Consider the following 15,838-nt stretch of genomic DNA (forward strand, 5'->3'; position numbering starts at 1 on the left):
TGCCAACGGCTGCGCACTGTCAGGAATTGATTCACCAATAAAGCTTTATCAAACATTTCGCGCTATTTTAGAGGTCATGTTTATCAATTAGGTTACAAATTACGAACAAGTTTTAAGAGTTACGTAATTATAATAAAAATTATGACAAATCTAAACGGTAACATCAAGACCGATAAGACTTGTAAGCAAATGATTCGTTTTGTAATAATAATAAGTACTACAGTATCTCGTAACGTCACAGTTCTAATTCATGTTCCCAACAAAAGATAGAAAGGTGAAGTCTGTATTCTATTTATGTCACTTGTTTCGTACAAACGACGTTTATGGTATGTCATTGAAAGGTAACAATTTCTGCGTCCCCTTTCGTAACTTCACCTGTATCCCGAGACGTATAAAAAAGCGTCCTTGGCTCCATTGTTGATTTTTGCGCGCCAAGTGAGTGCCGAAATCGTCGCACGCGGCGATGCGCGGGAAACGAACGAAGCGTCAGTCGGCCGCAGTTGTTAGTTGCGCGCGCACGCCACGCCGCGCCGTACCTTATAGGTTAGAATTGGCGGGGTTTCGCCGCCAGGTGCTATTGCCGCCCCCGCTCTAACGCAGCGCCGCTTCTCTCTCCCTCCGTACCTGCACAACAGCTGTTTTCTCTCGGGAGATTAGTCAGATGTTTCTCGCGAACCAGTCGTCGCTCACCTGACCTATTACACGGATACCATGGCAGCCGGAGGTCGCACACCGAAGCAGAGGAGGATCGAGATGTCTTCGGGGATGGGTCTGCGCGATGTGAACTCCTCGAGGAGAAGGCGCGGGAGCTGCAAATGTCTGTTCGGAGCGCCGGACAGGGACGAGACGCGGCGCCTCATGGCGGAGCAGTATGCGCGGGAACGAAAGCGTTTCATTAGAAGATTCAATTTCGATGTCGAGACTGAGTGCGCGTACAAGGCTGCCAAATTAGATTCGCCTGTGAAGTTTATAGATGAGGATAAAGAGAGTCCGAGAACGGGTGCGGAGGCGCTGTCCTGCGTGGGAAACACGGAGCTGAGGATGTTGGGGTCGCCGTCGAGGCGTAGCGGCGGCAGTGCTGGTAGCTCGCCGCGCTCGCCCCGCACGCCGCGCACCCCGCGTGCCCCACGCACGCCCCGCACGCCGCGCACCCCACGCACGCCCGCCTCCAGGAGGCAGCTGCAGATGACAGGTTAGTACCAGAACCAATACTCCAAAAGATATTATTTACTAAAAGAAAAAGTAGGTGAATTCTATTTACTTTTATTATTCCCATTTTGATACGAACTGTAGACTCTTGTAAAAAAATAGGGTACAGTTTTTTCGGAATAAGTAAGAAAATTCAATGATTTATTCGATCAGTGTTTAATGCCCTAATTGATGACAATATGCTCTAGTCCTCACGCGGTTTTCGGATGGAATCCATTCTGATAAGAAAATTAATAAATAAATATCCACTAGTTTATAATACTCACCTATTCGATAATTATGGAAAAGTTTTAATAAAATTAAATGTGATAAAAAAACATAACAGTTGTGTCATAAAATTTTTACATCTTACCAAAAACAAGATCCTAATTAGATACATGCATTTCTTCACGCTTGACCTTTGATGAACTGAATGTGGGATATAAAAAATTCGTACGATAAACAAAAATATAATATTTATAGCATTTATTACCAATCACCTTTATTCGTATATTTTACTACTAGAGTCTTGTTTGGATATTTTTTATTATTGCGATCGGATATTGTAACCGAAAAGTATCATCAACTATTCGGATATTTTAACGGAAGCTATAGTAATATATTATCTGTAGGAAGACAGATCAACAATAAGCGATTCATTAAATTTATTGAGTACAATGGCGAGCAAGGGGCGTGATCGGCGTTATAGCTATTGAACATTGATTACATTGGTAAACGACTTTAACCATATTAGGCAACGAAACATGTCCAAAATAACAAATTTAGAAAAAGAATAAATGCTATTCTTCTAAAATGTTACTATAAAAAGATTTTTGCATGCCAGTGCCATCTAAACAGTGATATATCGATTGAAAATAACAATTTACTAAATTAAGATTTTAAACCTGGAAATTGCTTATAAAATTTGCAATATGTAATTTTAGCACGTAGTTAGCAGCCTATGTGTTCTTCCAAACTATGATCTACATCTGTGTTAAATTTCTTCGAGTTACGTTAAGTTGTTTTGATGATGTCTCCTATATCTCCCGTCTAAATAAATTTCTTCCCTGCAAAATTAATAGTATTAATAATTAAAATATTAACACAAAACGGAAAATGACTTCCGAAATTTCCTATAAGCTTTGATCGGATGTTTTGTATTCAGCCTATAACTTTTTAAAAGTTCGATGGTGTTTAAGGTCATCGCCCGGTTACGTCATCTATGGTCCAACACCATCATATTTTTTGTTCCACCTCTAAGCCCGAGCTATCTCTTTTATAAACTTTGGTTGTAATTAAATGATGTTACTCACAACCTTATTCTTTCGCAATAAGGAGTATTTTGTACTTGATTGAATGCATGTGTAACTTTGTATTGACTGTACTATCATAGGGTGACCATGTGTTTTTTATTTGACCTGATTTTTGTATTTAACACCCCTTTATATTGTGGATTAATTTAAGGTTTAACCGTGCGATATATCAAGAATCCTGAAAAAAATTATAACTTATCTTGAAGTCTAAAATATTTAAAAAATTCTATACTAGGTACACTAAGCGCGAAAAAATATACTACAAGATATTTTTAATTAAGATCTTCTGAATTTATATTTCAACTAGCTGTCGCCCGCGACTTCGTTCGCGCGGGAATGAAAATAGATGTTGGCCGATTCTCAGACATACTCAATATGCTCACAAATTTTATGAGAATCGGTCAAGCCGTTTCGGAGAAATATGGGAACGAAAATTGTGTCACGAGAATTTTATATATAAGACGAGAATTTTATATATCTGACGTTGAAAAATAAAGACGTAAATATATTTTTTAACCAAAAAATTCCTTACAATATACTTGGTCACCCTACAGACGTTAGATGTTTATCGTAATAAAGCAAGGAGAAAAACAAAACAAAAAAGGGCCATGAATCATTGCCAGCATTATTACTGACATAACTGTTTCTTATGATAGAAGAGAGTTGAGTACATACTCTGATTTATATTGCCTTGGTACTACATAGTATAATTTAAACTGTTTGATACTTGAAATTGTAAAGTAAGAAAGGCAAAAAATTATAGAACGATCGTCAATTGTTTAGTTCTTGTATTTACGAGTTTTAGCAGGTTTTAGCCTAAAATGTCTTGGCTATAGGTAAAATATTAGTGTTTGAATTGGATTAAGGTATAGTTACAATCCGATGTCGTTTACCTTAGTAACAGTGGTCGATTAGCGTAAGTTATTTCGTCCGGTGCAATCACATGATTACTGAGAAGGCAGGCGACAAGTGAAAGCAATTCCGTCGGAGGCCTAATTTTAGTGTGATTTTCCTTCCCACCCTATTCTTATATGGGGAAGTGGATTTGTCGAAAGATGGGACGCGTACGCGTCTTCTAATCTGTCGATTAAAGATAGACAACGCATATATGCGTATGTCTATGGATAGTGGTCGCTTTGTAAATCTTTGCTAACTTAAAATACAAAAAAATTGCGACATAAACGGTTGGATCCTTTGATTGCGTTGCTTTAGAATTTTCATAGCATCAAGGGACCGCAGACCTGAGTACTTGATATAAATTCTAGCTTACCTTACTCGTTTTTAAGAAAAAGGGTCTTGACAGACGGACGGACATCAAAGTGATCCTATAAGGCTTCCGTTTTTTCCTTTCGAGGTACGGAACCCTAAAAATAAATGAAAAAATTGTTTAGGTTAATAAACTATTTAGAAAGGTTATTCAACTTAATGGTATTTGATTTCTTATTAGTAATTACAGTGTGACGGGTTTTGCAATTGTAACCAGTTCTGTTGAAGCAAATTCAGATGTACCGAGTGACATCTGTATTAGATAGGTCAATGAACTTTGCACTGTATAAGAATAAATAAATTGACATTTTATTGTCGAATAACTTACGTTAGTGCATTTAGATTCTTATCTTAAATAATATATTAAGAAACAGTATAACTTATTTGCATATTGCAACTTAACTTTTTATTTAATATAAATGTATAAATAATTAATTAATTCCTTTTTTATATTACGTTTGGTGTGAAAAGTGTATTTTTTTTTAATTTTAATGGAGTATTTATCTTAATTCTTAATAATATTGTAAATGCAAAAGTTTAGATTTTGCGTCCCGGAGGCCTAATTTAGTCCTCTTTCCCTTCCCACCTTTTTTCATATAAGGAAAGGATGGGAAGTGGAAGTGGACTTTCCGGATGAGAGGATGCATGGGAAGGTAAAATATTTTATTTCTGTGCATCCTCTCCTCCGTCGATTAAAGGTAGATAACGCATGCAATTGCGTATGTCTATGGGCGACACTTCGCTGTTTCATCGATTTCAAGTGGCCGCTCGCTCGTTTGCCACTTTATGATATAAAAAAAGATGGATGTTAGAAGGTATCTCCGGAACGGTTGAACGGATCTCGCTGAAATTTGGCATAGATGTAAAACATAGTCTGGAAGAACACATAGGCTACTTATTACGTTTTTTTTAATACGCGCGGACATATTAGCGGCCGGACGTATTATTTTAAAATTTAATTTAAAAATAGCTGGCCGCTAATTTTTGATTCTTTTGTCAACTGGCATAGGTTTAACTAATAACTGTTGGATTATTTTTCAAGGACAATATGTTTTTATACAGCTATTTTGGCAGTGGAAATTCACGACAAAACTATACAATAGACACGTGTAATAAACATGACACAATTTACAGTAACTAGAAATGACTACTAATTATAATCATACGTACCGTTTATCAGAATTTAAACATAGATTCAATAGTATCCTAAAATCGATTTCGTACAAATATTTATCCATGATAAGACACCGAGTAACACCTAGGGCTGTCAACTTATATAGGACGATGAGACTTAAAAATAAAGCAATGCTTTAGGAGGACTCGCAAAGCTTTTTTTTCTCATCATACGGCCACACCGAGGAGCTCGGAGCCTACCCTAAGTTAGGAGTTACTAGGCCATAGTCAACCACAACGCGGGTTGGTTAACTTCACACATCTTTGATTTTCTTCTCAGATATATGCAGGTTGCATCATGATGTTTTCCTTCACCGTAAGAAAATCGGATTAATGTACATACGTAAATCGAAAATAGAAAAAACACATTGGTACGTGGCGGGATTCGAACCCAGGACCTGCAGATTGCAATTCAGGTGCTTAAACCCCTGAGGCATCGACGCTCTAATTTTATATATATCTCATTGTTTTTAAATTCTCTAACAGATGAACAGACTCATACCCAAACTGGTGACAACCCTAGATATCAAACATACAGACAATATCAAACATTTATGGGAGGGGTGACTTGACCTGAATCACCTTACGAAACATTGTTGCTATGAACATGTTCCACTTTTTTACGCATTTTTCAACACCAAAATAAACAAGACGTAATGTGCTATTTAAACATGACATACAAACGATGGTTTAGATAAGTGTATTAGTATAAAACAAGCTGATACCCGCGACTTTATTCTGTATTTTTAACAGTTTTTTTATTTACTTACCTTTTATGCAAATTAACATAAGAATAAAACTACTTAAAATATAAATAAGTTACTATACTAGGAAGCTAAATAAAATCGTCATAACTTCATAATTTATGATTTATTTTAAAGCGCAGCGTCTCTCGGTTATTCAAAATTTAGGGTTGTCTATACTATGCCGATAGATTTTAATGAAAGACAGACAAATACGAGCTGTGTGAATAAAAAAAAACTTAATTAGCAGCCTATGTGTTCTTCCAGACTATGTTCTACATCTGTGCCAAATTTCGTTAAGATCTGTTGAGCCGTTCCGGAGATATCTTCAAACAAACATTCATCCATCTAACTAAACTATCGCATTTATAATATTAGTAAGATAGGCGATGACGTCATCTAATACTGACAACGAACGGTCAGTTCAGTGATGTCAAATATCCAAAAAGTTTGAGATACGATAGAGGTATGCTGCGGTCACTACATGACTCACGATGGGACGGGATTGAACCTGCAACCTGCACGACATAACAAATGATTCATAACGAAACATACCATGCGAATATGAACTTTAAGATCAGTGAGTGAAGGTTCAAAATTATTGTTTGAACCTTTATTACATCGTGATTGTGTAATGTACACAACACCCTGAGTTTTTACTATCAAAACACGTGTATCAGACGTAGCACAAATACAGGTATTTTGACAGTGAAAACTCAGTCGCAACATTTAATCAACTATTTGTTTTGATCAACAAATTCTCTTAAATATTATAAATGCGATTGTTTAGATGGATGGATGTTTGTTAGAAGGTTTCGGAGATAACGGCTTCATGGATCTTGCTAAAATTTGGCATATATGTAGAAGATAGTCCGGACAACATAGATTACTTATAAAGTTTTTCTTATTCAGTGCGGACGGTGTCGCGTGCGACAGTTAGTCACAAAATAATTAAGATACACTCTGTATTACACAATACCATAAAGAATAGAATCATTTAATACGATCGTCCGTCCCGGAGGGCAATGGCCGATGCCTTTTTCAAGTCTCCCTGATACGTAGCTTCAGATGCGCCCCAAACAAATACCGACAGACAGACGGTTTCCTTGTATTGTTCTATTGTTCTCTTGTTACAAACCAAATGCTGGTACCAGGGTAACATAAATGTAGTGCAGTCAACTCCTATCCAATCGTATTTTATAAGTTCCTATTAAGTAGTTCGCTTAAAGATTAAAAACTCACTTTTCTTTTTAAATTATTTATTACTTAATGAAACACAACTGAAATTTTAAATAACTAAAATAAGTAACACAGACTTATCGAGTTACTAGCTAGAAAAAAATAATTAGTAGTCTATGTGTTCTTCCAGATTGTTTTACATCTATGCCAAATTTTAGCCAGATCATTGCAGGCGTTTTGGAGATACCTTCAAACAAACATCCATCCATTCAAACATTTGCATTTAAAATATTAGTAAGAAGTAAGATTAAAAAAAAACATTGCAAATGTTGTAATTCTGGGTTAAGTTTCTTTACTACGGAGTCACTACAATCTACGAGCATAGTCAGTTTGTTTGTACTGGCTAGTTTATGTCACTTTTGTATTCAATACGCATGTCGGTTTGTATGACACAGATTAGAGACAATTCGTATGAGGCTGACTCGCGGTGCTGTGGGAAATTATTTATACTATTTAGTTCCACATAGAGAAAATAACCGTTCATGAATTTGTTCATGACTCAATAAAACGGATTTCTATACATAAACACGGGTATGATTACAAAAATTGCGATCCGACATGTGTCAAACGCTATGTAAAAATCCGTACAAGTGTAAACAGTGCTTTTATGTCGGACAATTATGTCGGAATTTATGTCGTAGTCTAATCATACCTTTTATTCTTATCAGAGTTTTTAGCTAGCGTATTCCCAAGTTCGGTTAGCAACAAACGGCTTAGGAATCATTCACCCGGACAGTAATGTATTCCCATAGGCTCATAGGGCACGGTGCTCGACACGGACCACGGTTCGTTCCGGATCCGTAACTGCGGCATTTTAATGCGTTACATTTAGTTCGACTCTATTTTGTATTTAACGTTTTTACTGATATTGTTTAGGTATACGTATCTTCATGGTCTATACCGGGATAAGAGAAAAAATACGACGACGTGGGACGATTTAAAAAGCTCTGAAATACAATTTAATCGGCTTAGTACTATGAAACGTAAAAGCCTATATATTTCAAAGAAAGTGTGAACTAAAGGGAGAATTACATAAATTCCAGCTTGATACCTTCACGCGTTTTTGAGTAAAAGGGTCTTGATAGACAGACGGACGGACAACAAAGTGATCCAATAAGGGTTCCGTTTTTTTCTTATGAGGTACGGAACCCTTAAAAGAATTTATGTCTCTCGTCACAATAAAATATTCTTAAAATTGAGTTTTCATAATTTTATACGTAGCCAATTCAAATAATAAGATTGCTTTCATTTTGTTTGATTGATGACTTTTGATATAATATAGGTTCAAAACACGAAGATTGTACACGTTCCACCAAATCGCACATATTTTCGTTTAAAAATGTGCATATTTGAATGTTGGAAAGCGTCCGGCATTCCACGGATAACGGGACGTCTTTATTTATTCTAATTTTAAAGAGCTGATCATTGCCCGCGGGCAGATATTGAGTCAGACATTCGACTTTAGTGATGTACAGATGATATCGATGTTATATTATCGATATAAATTCATGTCCATCCAATTTTACCATCATATTATTTTGGATATATTTTTATATTTTATGAATTACATTCCTTCCTTGATGCTCCTAAAAGACCGATCTGAATTATCCATGGAAGAAAAAACTTATAATAAAAATTACCTGATATACAGAATAGATTATTTGCGACAAATTTATCGTTGTATTTAGGTTAAACTTGTATTTTTAAATATAATCTCATCTCTTCTCTACACTACACCAACAGAATAATTCCTTGACACCTACGTATACCTACCTATACCTACTATTTTCGAGTATGTTGTTTAATATCGATAAAAACAACACTAGTTCACGTGCCAGTCAAACGGTAATACATCACGAAACAGATTTATAAATTGCAGAACTTCCTTCTCACGCTACTCAGCGATTGTTTTTTTTTAATTTGCCTCCGAGAATCAGAGGCACAGGTAACTGAAGAAGTTTGAAGAATTTTAAATTAAATTTGGATTAATATATCCAATAAATAAAATAAAAATTAAGTTTTTTTTTTAATAATAACGTGGCAAACGAACGAGCGACCACCTGAAATCCACGAAATAGCGAAGCGACCGTTACCCATAGATATCGATTCTCTTTTTACAATAAATCAAATTTTTAATAAAGAATACATTTTTAGCATATTACTTATTTACTGTTCGTTTAAAATGTACCTTAAATTGTAACTATATAAAGTTTATAGTATTTTGGCCCTTTTAGAATTAAATAGTCCGTCATTTTTTTTTTAATTTTCTTTAATTCCTTTTTGTTTTTTCTATACTATTTGGTGATTTTTTCAATCCCACGTTTATGTAGCATTGACCGTAGAAAGTATTTCTGTTATTATTAAGTTTAATTTACTGGTAATTTATTGGCCTTGCTTTGTTGTTAATATTACGTTTCGTTACGCTGTTGGTTTTCTTATACAATAAAATAAAATAAATCGTCATATCAAAAACAACCTAACCCTAACGCCATAGTAACTAATCGTAAGAAACTAACCATGACTTATGTAAACTTTATTTACATTTGCAAATTAATCGTACACACAGGTGTTGAGAAAAATAGGTTCAACGAACGCACGTGGCCTGATAAGAGTCGGCGCTTGTGAAGCCTTATCCGATAACAATACGTCGGCACACGCTCATTGAACCTACGACATAGTATTGAAATAAAGGGAACATAAGGAACAAATAAAAAGAATTAAATAAAAACCAAACTCGATAGATAATTTCTATTTATTGTTAAATATGAAAGCCTATAAAATACGCACATAAATACAGGGTGCATTTTACGCTAAAACTCGGAATAAACTAAAAAAAAATTTTATACAACTTAACCTACAAAATATTAAAATATCAAATACTTTAATGGCCTTCATGTATGGCATTTAACGTTTCTTTATATAATATACAACTAACTTTCACCAGCGACTCTGTCCGCGCGGGATTATAAAAAAAAACTTAATTAGTAGCCTATGTGTCCAGGATGTTCTACATCTGTGCCAAATTTCAACGAGATCTATGAAACCGTTCTAGCGATACCTTGTAACAGATATCCATTCAAACTTTTTCATTAGTAAGATTGGAATTGGATATATCAATAGAAATTATGGATGGCTACAAAGGTAGAGGAAGACCAAATAAAAGTATGGAATAACTGTATGAAAGAGGATATGCGTAGGAAGGGGGTAGTCTCGGATATGACGGCTGAGTAGTATGGAGGAGTAGTACATACTGTGCCGACCCTCGATAGGGATAAGGGCAGATTGATGATGTCATGGTTTCATTTAATATAATACGTTGTATTTATTTTGCAAGTAACGGTATATTTCCGATTATGTAACCACAAATATTTATTGCAATAAGAAAGGGCTGTAAGGAACGCCATTTCTTATTGCTGATGCCATCTGTTGACCAAATTTGGTAACCACAGCGATGGTTTTGGTTACACTACTTCATATAGGTACATACGTAATACATTTCGGTAAATTTTTCGAATATTTTTTAAACTTCTGTCCACAGATTAAAAAATCTTTAAAGTAATCAAAGGATTATCTTAATTTGCGCTATGTGTTTATGCAATCGTGAGTTTCCATTGCCTAAATATGTGTGCAAAAATATTATCTCGACTTTATTAACTTTCAATAACAAAATTTAAGTGATATATTTAGGAGCGTCGGTGGCTCAGTGGTCAAGCACTTGACTTGCAATCTGCAGGTCCTGGGTTCGAATCCCGCCATGTATCAATGTGTTTTCGATTTCCGATTTACATATGTACATTTATCCGACGTTCTTACGGTGAAGGAAAACATCGTGATGCAACCTGCACATATCTGAGAAGTAATTCAAAGATATGTATGAAGTCAACCAACTTGGCCAGCGTGGTTGACTATGGCCTAATCACCCCTAACTTAGGGTAGGCTCCGAGCCCCTCGGTGGGGACGCTGATGATGATGATGATTTAGAAACCCGCTATATAAAACGCGTAATATAATAGATTTGTAAAATTCAAATCTCATCACTGCTTACTCTATTATTTACCAGTTCGAAGTTTGCATTAAAAAATTATAAAAAAATATATAGTAAGAAAAATCAGGAACATTGTTTACCAACACTGTTCGTAATCCGAGTACCGTTACTCCGGGTGAATGACCTTCGCGTAAGGCATTGCCAAAAATGTCGCATACCGAATTCTAGTAGGATTTGTGTTAACGCAAGTCATAATATATTTGAACATTATTCTGAACCTATAGACCCATAAGGATATCTGACCTGGTGGTAAGTCAAACTAAATTATGACAGCTAAATACCGCCTATCTGTCAACGTCAAAAAAACTGTCAAACGATTATTTTCGTACTATATCTGTCATGACATGTTTTTTCTTTTTTGCCATACTAGCGGTTAGCTGCGACTCCGTCCGTTCGGAATTAAAAAAAAACATAATTAGTGACCTGTGTTCTTCCGGACTATATTTTATATGTATATCAAATTTCATCAAGATCCGTTCAGCCGTTCTGGTGATACCTTCAAACAAACATCCATCCATCTAAACATTCTCATTTATAATATTAGCAAGATAACTAAGATATATGCATGGATCTATCAAAATTTGACGTAGATTTAGAACATAGTCTGGAAGGACAGATGGGCTACTAATTATGTTTTTTATTTAATTCCGCACGGACGTAGTCGCGGGCGACAGTTAGTAACAAAATATATGAGGAAAATTGTTTCACCACTTATTACGTTCATTCCAGTGACGTAATCAAAGACGCTTACAGACATCAGAGGCAATACCATTTCGAGGGCTCAGGCATTTCCTGATATGCTTACCGAAATCGAGACATCCCGTATACTTTTTATATTACTGTACTTGTTATATTACTCATACGTACGAGGAATTTAATTCTTATTCCATCGAACAAGGGGAAAACGTTGTTAGGATTTGTTGTAAACAGTTCAATTTTATCTTTAGTAAAATTTGTGATCTGTTTCACAATGTCTAAGTAAATTGCTGGATAACTAATAAATTATAATATCTATACTAATATTATAAAGCGGGAGAGTTTGTTTAAACGCGCTAAAAATTATTTTTTTGTTGGATAGTCAATTTATAAAGGAACACTAGGCTATATAACATTACGCTGCGACCAATAGTTTTTTTTATTATAATTCCGCGCGGACGGATTCGCGAGCGACAGCTAGTTTGATGAATAATGCATCCTTTTAAATTAGTTTACGTTTCATAGCTTATTTGTAGATTGTTAAATAGGCTCTCAATTACAGTATGATGTCATTTGATTCCAAATAATTCGATGTTTGTACGTATATGAATAAAAAAATCTCTTCATTTTTTGTTTGCGTAAAATCTCTTATTTTTCGGCCAGCAACATAAATGTGCGACTATAAAATATTTATCAGAGACATATGTATTTCCAAGCGAGATTTAAAATAAAATTAATGGGTACAGATTTTATAAAGTTTATTGGTTGCAGTTCAGTGAGGTCGTTGACTCAAATATGCAAATATAGTGTCATGAATCTGGCATAAGTCCTCATTAATTCCCGCGTAATTCGTGATATGTTAGCATACAACTGGTCTTCTTGGAAGGGACTCTACCATATGGTTAAACGATTTCGAAGAATCTATTGGCAAAGGGTTCGAGAAGAATTATTACGGCATCGCAAACCAGACAATTATACACAGGATGATTTTTATATTGCATCGAACAATTTATTCTATCGATTTACGATTCTTTTAAAAGATGAAAGGACTATTTATTCGAGACCAAAACACTTCGGTAAGAAGTGGATAACAAAGAGTTTTGGGTGCGATTAGTAATTCTACTAAATCTTACTTCTTATCTTGCTAATATTGTGCTAATGTTTAGATGGTAATAGATGGATGGATGGATAGATGTTTGAAGGTATCAAAACGGCTGAACGGATCTCGATGAAATTTGGCATACACGTAGAAGCATGTCGAAGAACACATAGGCTACCATGTTTTTATTAATTCTCCGCGGTCGAAGTCGTGGGCGACAACTAGTATGTAGTTAAATCATTGCCAAGTTCATTTTTTTTATTTTTTAAAAGTGTCTTAAGAATTTTTCGATCATTATCACCTTGGTTTTTTATACATTATTCTGTCTTAAAACTTCCGTTTCGTTGCAGTCATTCCGTGAATCTCGGTCATTAGTAAAGTTCCGAGGAATTCAAGCAATTGCATGAGTAATTATCGGTAATAAAGGAAAGTACACACGGCCGGCATTCCCAAAACGTCCCGGATGTTCACACGCTAAGTAGGTACCACGCGTTTAAAAAAACATCACTTAAATTAAAATTAAGATTTAAAATTAAGATTTGAAGTTAACAAACCCTAAGAAAAAAATTGACTTTGCTAGTTCAATTCGTGTAAATAATTTCTGTCGCCTCCTACTCGAGTTTCAAAAACTTAGTGAGTACCCTATATGTTCTTCCAGACTATGTTCTACATCTATACCAAATTTCAGCGAGATCCATGCAACCGTTCGCATTTATATTAGTAACATTAAATTACAGATCTTATCGATTTTTTAATCTTTGACCGGCATAGAGTATATAATATTAATTTCATATTTGAATAAATATGATGCTATGCAGTTATTTTTAAATAAAAATATTTATAATAAAGTGTTAACTGTTCGATTTAAATCGATAGTATCGATTGTTCGGAACAGAAGACAGTTAAATAGTGTCTAGTCGTAGTTTATTACAACAGGTGCTAAATTGATTTTCATGAGTCGTTTTAATCGATTTTTTTTAATCGATGTGAATCGAGCGATGCGTTATTTATTTCTTACTTTTTGGATTACCATTCGATTAAATGTTAGTAGTTAAGCTGCCAATTAAGATAAAAATGTTGAGGATATAGTTTTATTTTATACTAGCTGTCGCCCGCGACTCCGTCTGCGTAGAATTAAAAAAAAACTTAATTAGTAGCCTATATGTCCTTCAAGACTATGTATATGTATGTCAAATTTCAGTGATTTCCATGTAGCCTTTGTTGAGATATATATAAAGAAACATCCATCCATCCAAACATTCGAATTTATAATATTAGTAAGAAGACTTCTTTCATATTTTTACTATTTTGGAATTTTTATGGATATTCCTGCTTTCTTACAAATTGTATTTTTCGTATGCAATATACGTCATATAAAATGTAAGAAAGTATTGGTGTTTTCATACGTCATAAAATACGTAGTTCAATAAACTCGGCGCGTAAACAAATGTATTCGGTAAACCACATCTTATCCATTGTCGTGTCGGGTTTATAAAAAAAACAGGTAAATTGTAAAATATTCTTACATTGTAAGCCCCGCGTAAGTCAGGTAGCGGGCCGGCCGACTCAATAAATACGTTCGTATATTCTCCGCACCTGTTTTTGTGCAGCTGTTTTTTTTATTCTGTGTCAGACACCGGGGTGTGCGGTGTAGGATGACCTTGATATTTAGTGGACAGTCCTAATCCAACATAGACTTTGGAGATTATCCCAATAGTAGGGGATTGCATAGTGCCAGTGCAGGAATGGCTTGGTTGTCCGTTATACCACGACCATACTGAAAACAAGCGTCAAGTGAAAATAATATTAGTGTTATCCCTTTTCTTAAAAGGAAACAATGGTTTTTAAATTGAATGTTTATGAATTATTGTACGTAGATTTTTGTGAGATATGTTTTTGTGCAATTTCTTTGCCATTTGAAAAATTATTTTTATTAATTTATAGATATGTCCGATGGTTATATACAAAAGTGTTGCCACCCTAAGACAGAAACCAGTTTTTGTCCAGCACTATCACCATCTCTGTCTAACCAAGTTAGATACTCTGTTATTTTAAATTAACTTTTGAGAGGATCAAGCAATTGTTTTGTTTAAATATAACCTTGTTAAAATGTATACGTTTTTTTAATAAGTACCCGTGTACACGGTTCGCTGTTGTCCTTTATTTGGCAGGATAGCAGAGGCATTGACTCGCTTTCGTGTTATTGGCATTAGCATAATGCATTTGAAAACTCACTGAACGACTTGCTTATAGTACTAATATTAAATCACGGACAGAATATTCTATTACAGAGATACCAAACTGTATCAAGATTAGGTCATAGACTATTGTATCATTTTGACTTTATGGTTATTGTGAACATTTCGTGACCGATGACATGCCCAAAATATTATGTCGCGTGCCATTAGTTTGAAATCCCTGGTTTATTACTATATAAGTAATTGCTTTGGTTACGTTAACATTTTAATCTATTGCATAATAATCATACATTCCAGGTTCCCTATGAACTTTATGTGAGCTTTGGGGATCATTACTATAACCAGCATTCCTCCGACAAGACCGTGAACAATTTCTAACGTAAGATTCTCAGAGCACCGTGATAATTGTCGTGTTGATGGATAATTTCACGCCCCGACAAATAAAAAACCTTGACTAATATTATATACAGTATAAATTATCTATACGGTCAATTTAAACAAGAATATGAATAAATAAAACGATATTTTGTATCCAAATAAACGTAGAATAAAAACCTTAACCTTAACCTCTGAACGATACTAAAAGTTCATCCCTATTTTACCAGTGCATTAGGAAATAGGCGTAAACCATTTAAAAATATAAAGAGCGTCAGTGGCTCAGGGTTCAAGCACTTGACTTGCAATCTGCAGGTCCTGGGTTCGAATCCCGCCATGTACCAATGTGTTTCTCGATTTCCAATTTACATATGTACATTTCTTCTTCTTCTTCTTCTTCTTCTTCTTCTTCTTCTTCTTCTTCTTCTTCTTCTTCTTCTTCTTCTTCTTCTTCTTCTTCTTCTTCTTCTTCTTCTTCTTCTTCTTCTTCTTCTTCTTCTTCT

General features: G+C 34.9%; 1 protein-coding gene across 1 annotated transcript in view; it reads left to right on the plus strand.

Annotated features, from left to right (window-relative positions):
- The first annotated feature begins 217 nt into the window (after positions 1 to 217).
- LOC106120865 (uncharacterized) overlaps positions 218 to 15,838 on the plus strand; it is a 20,611-nt gene continuing 4,990 nt past the window's right edge. Inside the window, exon 1 of the mRNA XM_013316334.1 lies at positions 218 to 1,192. Coding sequence (XP_013171788.1) covers positions 712 to 1,192 — 481 coding nt within the window. The 5' untranslated portion in view covers positions 218 to 711. The remainder of the gene's footprint in view (positions 1,193 to 15,838) is intronic.

The sequence above is a fragment of the Papilio xuthus genome, unplaced genomic scaffold (genome assembly GCF_000836235.2).
Source record: "Papilio xuthus unplaced genomic scaffold, Pxut_1.1 DF826949.1, whole genome shotgun sequence".
NCBI classification, from domain to species: domain Eukaryota; kingdom Metazoa; phylum Arthropoda; class Insecta; order Lepidoptera; family Papilionidae; genus Papilio; species Papilio xuthus.